Source organism: Pteropus alecto, unplaced genomic scaffold (assembly GCF_000325575.1).
Source record: "Pteropus alecto unplaced genomic scaffold, ASM32557v1 scaffold105, whole genome shotgun sequence".
Taxonomy (NCBI): Eukaryota; Metazoa; Chordata; class Mammalia; order Chiroptera; family Pteropodidae; genus Pteropus; species Pteropus alecto.
In genome coordinates, this window is record NW_006436294.1 from 6,315,506 (window position 1) to 6,324,562 (window position 9,057).

General features: G+C 61.5%; 1 protein-coding gene across 1 annotated transcript in view; it reads right to left on the minus strand.

Annotated features, from left to right (window-relative positions):
* Positions 1-9,057, minus strand: part of MROH5 (maestro heat like repeat family member 5) — a 42,677-nt gene that overhangs the window by 25,476 nt on the left and 8,144 nt on the right. The window contains exons 5-14 of the mRNA XM_015590208.1: positions 8,528-8,687; positions 7,939-7,991; positions 5,981-6,088; positions 5,657-5,773; positions 4,472-4,591; positions 3,769-3,915; positions 3,542-3,664; positions 2,697-2,776; positions 1,630-1,759; positions 679-774 (exon numbers count right to left, since the gene is read on the minus strand). Coding sequence (XP_015445694.1) covers positions 679-774; positions 1,630-1,759; positions 2,697-2,776; positions 3,542-3,664; positions 3,769-3,915; positions 4,472-4,591; positions 5,657-5,773; positions 5,981-6,088; positions 7,939-7,991; positions 8,528-8,687 — 1,134 coding nt within the window. The remainder of the gene's footprint in view (positions 1-678; positions 775-1,629; positions 1,760-2,696; positions 2,777-3,541; positions 3,665-3,768; positions 3,916-4,471; positions 4,592-5,656; positions 5,774-5,980; positions 6,089-7,938; positions 7,992-8,527; positions 8,688-9,057) is intronic.

Below are 9,057 nucleotides of genomic sequence, written 5' to 3' on the forward strand. Positions count from 1 at the left end.
TTGCAGCTCGAGGTCAGTGAAAATGCAGCTCCCCTCACCTGCCATGGTCCGGCGCCTGCTGACCTGACCTCACCCTCACCCCGCTGCCCCGCCTGTGCCTGCTCACGCTCTGGCATGCGGGACCCGCTCCCTTCCAGCTCACCGTCCTCGTGCGTGCTGCCCACTCCGTCCCTGCGCGCCCTCCTTCCCTTCGCCACTCGGCGACCTCATTTGGACACACTCCTACTGGCCTTGACCTCCATCCGACCCTCCCAGCAGAGCCGGCCCACCCCCTGCCCCTGGATTCTGTCGCTCCCTGTCGACAGGTGTCCCTCTTGTCAAGGCAGGACCCCTGGAGGGCAGGTGAAAGAGTGGGGGTGGCAGGCTCATGGGACCCCCTCGCCCCACAGTTGGGGACATTGCTTCATGGGAGTTCTTCAGTGGGTCAATCCTGGCCACAGCCGTTTCCTCACCATCATCACCCCGTTAGTGTGGCGTCCAGTGTCCACCTGCCAGCCCGTGCCCCTCTTCCCCCCAGGTGTCCCAGATCACTATGAGCCCTGAGGAGAGCAGCTCTCAGACCTGGGCCACTTCCTGCCCCCAGATCAGGCCGTGCCTCCTCTGGGACATCCTCCTTTGTCCACCCTCTAGCCCAGCCCTATCTGTGTCCCCCTGCCCTTCACTGCCCGCCGCCCTCACCGACAGCAGGAGGCGGAGCTCGTCCGTCGTGGGGTCCTGTGTGAGGAGGCTCTGCAGCATGTGGTCCAATGCCTCTGAGGTCTTGTTGTAGAGGGTCTGTGTGGGGGTGAGGATGGTCAGGCGGCCGGCAAGCCCCAGTGGGTGGCACAGAGGGCCGAGACCCACGCGGGGCTGAGTGCCTTGGGCTCTTGGTGCTAGTGGTGTCCGCTCTCTGCAGACTCCTGGGGCCAGATGCCTGCCAGAGAGCTCGCAGGTGCCGGAAGGGCCTCGTCAATATCCCTATTTGGCAGATGGGGGGACTGGGCAGGAGGGCGGTCTGGGCCTGCCGCAGGGCACAGGTTTCTCAGTGGCTGAGGCAAGTTCACTTCTAGTGGGGCTGGCTTCACGAGCGTGCAGCCCGCGCAGGACCTGGCCTCAGAAGGTCCTGCCAGTGCCCCATTTAATGCTCTGCTGTCACCGTCCTGAAATTCTTCATAGGTTTTAAACAAGAGCCCAGCAAATTAGGCAGCTGGTTCCAATTCTTGGGTCTCATACGTGAGGCTCCCAGTCTTTACTGCTTGGCTGGCCGGGCGCACTCAGGGATGAACCAGCCCATCCTCCATCAGAGCCCATCTGGAGGGCTGTTGGCCTGGGCCTGGGGGGACTCCTCATGTGCTCACCCCTATCCAGTGCCAGCCTGAACCCAGCCTGGGGGTGTGGCATGAGTGCAGGGCTTGGGGGAAGGGCTGGGTTCAACTTTGATTCCCCCCTCCCCCCCAGACACCTCCCTTTCTCTGAGCTGACTTTCTCACCCCCGGGACAGTGGCTGCGGGAAAGGTGAGCTAATGTGTCCATAGGGCCTGGCGGAGTTAACACCAGCTCCCTCTCAAGCTGTGGGCAGCAGGCCGAGCCGGATACCCTGCCTGCGAACCCTCTGGAGACGGGATGCAGGCGCCAGGGGTGCACCTGTACGTTGGGCGGCTCCAGAAAAAGGCAGGTGTGTTTCTCCAGGACATCCAGCAGCGGCAAGGCCAGCACGCTGCGCAGGCAGATTGTCAGGAGCTGTGATTTCTTTTCCAAGTCCAGGGGTGGCCTCAGCTTGCTGTTTGGGGGACAGAGGGCAGTGAGGGAGGGGTATGGGGGCTGGGGATGGGAAGGGGGCCACCTGCTGGAGTAGACAGGAGCGGACGAGTCCTGAGCAGTGGACCCTCCTGGGGCTCAGGCATCCCCACCCCTCTCGCCTCTCTGCTTTGACCAGACTCATGTGTACGCTTCTGCCTTCCCGGCCTTTCCCCTCTGCGGCCTGTGGCTGGCCTCCTGTGCAGGCGACTTTCACGGGAATTTGTAAGGGACTCACTGGCCCGGCTGGGAGCAGGGGCTTGCAGAGCCTGTACCCCAAGCTCTCCTTTGCTGGGCAGACTGATCTCTCCCCAGGCCTGGTTACGCCACTGAGACGTCTGCCACTGGCCCAGCAGTGCTGGGCCTGCAGGATGCATGGCCGCTGCCCGCCCTGTCCCTCTGCAGTCAGAGAAGAGGCAGCTGTGGGCTCCCTGGGCTTCCCCTGCCAGGTCGGCCTCACCCTGTCCCGGCCGGGGCAGGGAGGCTGGGACCCCCTCGCCCCACCCGTAGGTGGACGGCTAAAGCAGGATCTGCCGCCTGCACTGGGGTCCTTGAGTCCTTGGGTCCCTTCCAGAGGACGTTGCCTGGAGCCTAGACTCAGTTTCCCTTTGCGTTTCCTCCCCTGACTGCTGGAGCCTGCTCTACACTCTGTCTGTGGCTGGGCTTTTGCCCAAGTGACCGCCCTGACCTTGAGTGTCTAGGGGCTCAGCTCATTCCGGAGAGTGGCCGTGCCCTCCAGACCAAATGCCCTGGCCTCGCTGAGCTGCCCATCTCCCAGCCGCCGTGGCCACCCTCGCCCTGCCCAGTGGGGTCTTCACTTCTGACCTCTCCCTGCCTCGCCGTCTCGCCGGCACCATGCCTGACCTGACGGGCTGCTGTCTGACGCTGAGGAAGCCCTTGCGTGGGGCTGGGGCGCCTACCAGAGGCTGGAGATGATGCAGAGGGTCCGCTGGCGAGTCAAGGTGCACAGCGTGTCCTGCGGCTCCTTCTCCATCAAAACCTGCCGATCCCCAGGGGAAGGCTCAGTCACTCATGCCCAGGCCTGGCCCGCCCCTGACACCAGGTCTCACCTGCCTCAAGACCTTGGTGCCTGGCACCCGTGGGGCGAGGGTGAGCTCGTCCGCAGACTAAAGCACAGACGTTAGGATCAGACAGGTCACGTCCGAATCCTGGCTGCCCACTAGCTGCAGGACTCCGGGCAAGCGTCTGAATTATTCTGAGCTTCATGAGCTCGGTCAATGGGAACCGCTATTATTATTATTATTATTATTATTATTATTAGTAATTGTCCATCACGCATATATTTTCTCCATTCCCCGGATGTTCTGTGGGCCACAGTCCCTGGTGACTAGTGGTCTGAGCTAGGTCAGTATCAGCAGAATGCGCGGTGTGAGGGGCACGCGCGTGGCCAGCTCAGGTCCCCCGGAAGTGGACACATGCATGTGCTTCCGTGTGCTCGAGGAGCCCAGCCGCCCCCCGTTGTAATTGTCCATCACGCATATATTTTCTCCATTCCCCGGATGTTCTGTGGGCCACAGTCCCTGGTGACTAGTGGTCTGAGCTAGGTCAGTATCAGCAGAATGCGCGGTGTGAGGGGCACGCGCGTGGCCAGCTCAGGTCCCCCGGAAGTGGACACATGCATGTGCTTCCGTGTGCTCGAGGAGCCCAGCCGCCCCCCGTTCCCTGTGGGGGCCTCTCATGGACGCTGCAGGGCCGAGGGTGGGGGGCGCCCGCCTCTGCCTCTGCCCCAGGACCCCGCTCTCACCATCAGACATTCGAGGAGCTCGGGGAGCTGGGAGAACTCGTAGCTGTGGGCGCCCTCGTTGCGGCTGATGGCCCCCACCAGCATGAGGATGGCCGCCAGGAAGCTCTGCTTCAGGGTCTCGTCCTGGCAGGGGCGGGGACAGGGAGTGAGAGCACAGGAGGGGACCGGAGAGAGTGGGGACCCAGTCGCACGGGAGGCGGGGCGTGGCCGGGCGCGGCCGTCCCTACCCAGGAGCTGTAGCGGAAATAGAAGATCATGCGGGACAAGATGTTGTCCACCCACGGGAGGATGTGGGCCTTGGCCTTGACCGCCATCTGGCCGTAGGCGAGGAGGATGGTGCTGCTGGCCCACTTCCAACGCAGGTCGTCTGAAGTCTGGCCGCAGTGGGCAGAGAAGGAGCATCAGGGCCCTGCTGGACCCTCCTCCGGCGAGCAGCGACAGGAGGGTCCCCTCGGCCCTAGCAGACTGCTGGAGGCAGGGTGTTCTGAGTGGGAGCGGGCCTCAGTCTACCTCCAGAGGAAAGCAGGCAAAATGCTTCTGCCCGTGAGAGTTATCTGGGGTGCAGTGCGGACGGGGGGCCACTCTGGCCAGCTGCACCCCGGTCTCTGGCCCTGGCCTCCTGTTTCAGATGGTGCACATGGCCAAGAGCGATTAGTAAATACACAGTGGCCGCCATGGCCACGCCTGGAGCTGTACCAGAGCCCGTCTTAACCCTGACAGCTGGCGACCGAGGGAGATGCTGCTCAGGAGGAGGAAGCCGAGGCCACGGGGTCACACCACAGCAGGGCGGGGACCGGACCGGGGGGCGGGATGCGTGGTCCAAAGCTTGCTCCCCAGGAATCCCTGCTGGGGGCTCAGACCTTCCCGGGGCGCGGGGCCCAATGTCCCAGCCCCTTGCCGAGGCCGCGGTGACCCAGGTGGAGCCAGTACCTTTGGGGAGAAGGTGTGCAGGCTCCACTTGATGGGTGTGCTGCGGCCGAACTGCTCCAGGACAGCCCACACGTGGTCCAGGTGGCGGGCTGCGGCCAGCCCCGTGGTGAGCGCCATGCCCTGAGGGGTGGGGGAGCAGGGTCGCCACACGGGGTCCCGGGACCAGGCCTGGCCCCTCACTGGGGCTGTGGCAGCTGAGCCCCAGAAGCAGAGGGGACTCGTCTGAGGTCACAAACATTGGCCGCTCACCCCCGTACCCTTTAGGACGTGCATCCCTGAGCCCAGTCCTGTGGGGTCTCTCCTGGAGTCTGGAGGAGGGGGAGGCAGGAGGCAGAGGAAACTCCCTGGAGCCCTGTTGTCACCTCAGCCCCCCAGTTCTGAGCAGACCTGTGCCAGAGGTGGGAACAAGGCTCCAGGAAATTGGTGTATGACAAAAAAGAGGACCGTGCTTGGATGGGCTCAGTCTGTGATGGGGCAGGGCCCAGCGTGTGACCAGGGGCAGGGCCCAGCCTGTGACCAGGGGCAGGGCCCAGCGTGTGACCAGGGGCAGGGCCCAGCGTGTGACCAGGGGCAGGGCCCAGCCTGTGACCAGGGGCAGGGCCCAGCGTGTGACCAGAGTCAAGGGCCAGCATGTGACCACGGGCAGGGCCCAGCCTGTGACCAGGGGCAGGGCCCAGCGTGTGACCAGAGTCAAGGGCCAGCATGTGACCACGGGCAGGGCCCAGCCTGTGACCAGGGGCAGGGCCCAGCGTGTGACCAGAGTCAAGGGCCAGCATGTGACCACGGGCAGGGCCCAGCCTGTGACCAGGGGCAGGGCCCAGCGTGTGACCAGGGGCAGGACCCAGCGTGTGACCAGGGGCAGGGCCCAGCGTGTGACCAGGGGCAGGGCCCAGCGTGTGACCAGGGGCAGGGCCCAGCGTGTGACCAGGGGCAGGGCCCAGCGTGTGACCAGGGGCAGGGCCCAGCGTGTGACCAGGGGCAAAGCCCAGTGTGTGACCAGGGTCAAGGCCCAGCGTGTGACCAGGGTCAAGGCCCAGCGTGTGACCGTGGTCAGGGCCCAGCGTGTGACCAGTGTCAGGGCCCAGTGTGTGACCAGGGGCAGGGCCCAGCGTGTGACCAGGGATCGGGCTAGGCGTGTGGTCAGGGTCGGTCGGTGTCAGGACAGGCTGAAGCCTGGGCCCTCACCTCCCTCTGCTTGGGCCACTGGTGGGATGTCTCCAGCAGAGTCCGCAGGTGTGTCCGGACCGTGTTGCCATTGTCCTCGGCTTGAAGGATCAGCCCGTAGTAGACGAACAGGAAGGCCTGGGGAAGGTCCGCTTCCTGTCCTGAGCCCGACCCACCTCTGTCCACCCGCATCCGCCTGGAAGGCCCGCTGCTCCCCCTGACCAGGCCCCGCCCTCTGCTACTGTCAGGTCCCCTCGTTTCTTCTGGGGCCCCGGGCCTTGCTCCAAGAGTCCGTCCAGGGACGGGCAGCAGGGGCTGCTTGTGGGGACGCAGGGTACGGCCCACCTTCTCTGGGGGCTGCTCCTGTTGTGTCCGGTCAGGCGTGGTGAGTGCCCACAGCAGCTCCTTGGACCACACGTCTGTGTTCAGGAACTGGACCGACTTGACGGCTATCTGTGAGCAGACCGGGCGGGCAGGGCTGGAGCGGTCTCCCCTGGGAGCTGGGCCTCCATCAGCACCCCCACCCTGGGGCCTCCATCAGCACCCCCACCCCGGCCCCGCCGGCTACTCGGAGCCCTGACCGCACTGTCCTCTTGCCCCCTTCCCTCTTTTGAGATTTGGGTAAGTTGGGTTCTTTCTTCCTTAACTGTGTGACGGAATTAACCTGGAGCCTCTGGGCCTGGAGTCTGCTTTGGGGAAAGGCGTAGAAATATGACTCCCGTTTTTTGGATAAAGGACTACTCGGATTTTCTGTTTCTTCTGGTATCAGTCTGGTAACATGCGTTTCTCAGGGAATTTGTCCCGTCTAAATCGCCTAATTTGCTGGAATCACATTTCATTATTACCATTTCGTGTGGAAAAAAAAGCGTTTACTATTCCTTCTTTTCTGATACTGGTGTTTTGTGTTTTTTATTTTCTTGATCAGCTTATCGTATGTCAGTCTTTTTTTGGAGAACCTGCTTTGGGTTTCATTCATTCTCTATTGTTTGTTTCTTTAAAAAAACGTCCTTGGATTTCTACCCTAGTTTTTATTACTTCCTTCCTTCTACTTACTTTGGGTTGAATTTGCTCTTTTTCTGAGAGCTTCTTAAAAATGGAGGTTTACATAATAGCTTTTATGTCTGTCTTCTTTTCTAATATAGGCATTTAAAAATATAAATTTCTTTCTAAACATTACTTGTTGTTGAACCCCACCAATTTCCATACGTTGTGTTCCCTCATCAATCTGTTCAAAATATTTCCCAAGTCCCCTTCACATTTCTTCTTTGGCCCATGTGTTACTCAGACGTGTTCTGATTTCTAAACATTTGGAATTTTTCCAGATATATTTTTGCTATTGGCCTTTAATTTATGTTCTGGTCAGAGAACGTAATCTGTTTGCTTTCAGCCCTTTTCTATTGACTGGAACTTTGCATATGGCCCAGCAAGGATCTGTCTTGGTGGTGAGTGTCCCGTCTGCATTTGAAAGACATGTCATTTAGATCAATTTGGTTAATTAGGTTGTTCAAGTGCTCTATACCCTGAGTGATTTTCTGCCTTTTCTGTTAATTACCTGTATGGCTGCTGCTGGTCTTATTTCTACTAGATACCATTTAATGACGACATTTCTGCTGCTAGATGATGACGATGGCGTTTGATGAGGGCTTCCCATGTGTCACACGGAGCCAAGCCCTTTATGTGGATTATTTCCTATACTCTTCACGACAGACATTTGAGCTAGGTACTCTCAGCCCCGTCCGACAGGTGAGGAAACTGAGGCACGGAGAGGCAAAGCAGGTCAGCCAGGTCGCGCGGCTGACATTGGCTGAATTTGGACTTGAACCCAGGTCCGCCAGGGTCTTGTGTCCCTTCTCGCATCCGCACCTGACCTCACATGGCCGGATGGTCAGAGAAGGAGCCGAATGGACACCGGCCCTCAGCCGCGGCCCCTTCAGTCCGCCCCGACCTGCTGCCTTCCTGCGCTGCTCTCAGATCCGGCCTCCGCCTCCTCTCTGGCCCCCTCCGTCATGGACTCAGCCCCCCGGATGGGTGAGAAGGGCCTTGTATGTGCTGGACACTTGCCCCGTGCCAGGTGTCTAGGGGCCGAGGTTCAGATCCACCCCAGGTACCAGCCCCATGACGATGTCACCTCCTCTCCCCTCTGTAAGCCCGTTTGCTCATCTGTAAAGTGGGCTTCTCCCTTCCTCCCCCTCACCCCTTTTTCTCCTAGGGCTGAGCAAGCAGCCCATCCACTGTGGTTTGCTGCTCACTCCCCACTCCCGTTGTCCCCGCAAAAGTCCCCGGAGGCCAGGCTCCCTCCCTACCTGGGTCAGCTTCTCTTCCCAGCATGCCTTCTCCCCCTGGCTGAGGAGCTGCTCTGTGGGGACAGGGTCATTGGAGGCCAGGTCTGATGTCCACAGCCCGGGGCGGATCTCAGGCTCCGTCTCCCCCATCCCTCGGACACGGTCCTGCCTCTGCCTGTCCCCGCTCCGGGGTGGAAGTGAGCCCAGAGGACCGTGAGCCCTGCCGGAGCTTGGGGTCCAGAGCTGGGCTGGAGCTGTGGCCCTGCCGGCCTTGTCGTGTGGCCTCGGGTGGCCACGTGAGGCTCAACAATGGCGAAGGGAGGGGTCCCCCGGCACGGCCCTTTGGGATGTGCTGGGGTCCCCTCAAGGCGGAAAAATAAGGGAGACCCGGTCTGAGAGGGAGGGGCCGCTTCGGGGGTTCCGACACACCCAGGATGGCCGAGGGGAGGTGGGCTGTGGGGGTGCTCGCCAGCAGCTAGCTCTCTGCCATAAACATGCTTCGCCGCCCAGCCCCCTCCCGGATCTCTCGCGGGCCCTGCCCCAGCCACGCCATGCTATCCTGGAGGCAGAGGGCAGCCTGGGGCAGGACGTGACCGGGGGCGGGACGTACGGTTGGAGGTCAGGACGCCCATCACGTAGAGGAGGCTTCGGTGTGGGAAGACGCCCGTCAGGACCTCGGTCTCCAGCTGCTGGGCCACTGGCTGCCACGAGTGCCTGCAGATGGCCACCAGCACGTTGCCGGCCGCGTCCTGGTACGCCTCTTCCAGCTCCTTTGGGATGGGGGAGGCAAGCAGTGAGAGCGGGCGCGCCCACGGACCTGGCATCTGGCGGGCGTGATCTGCTTTCGTAGGCAGGGCCGCTGTTGACAACCCATCTGTTGGACAGAAAACTGAGGCCGAAGAGTCAGCATCGCGGCTGGGGACAATGTCATATCCTTTGACTCTTTATCCCCGTGAATTCAGAACCAGTCTAGGCTCCTGTCTGGAGTTCTCTGGCCTAAGGCATCAGCTGCGTGGGGACAGAGGCCCAGCCCGCCAGTCCCCTGGCCCTCCGCACGTGTTCAGAGCACCCCCGGCAGCCCTGTGGCGGATAAAACCCACAGCCACAAACCGGACGGAGGGGGAGAGGCCAAATAAGAAC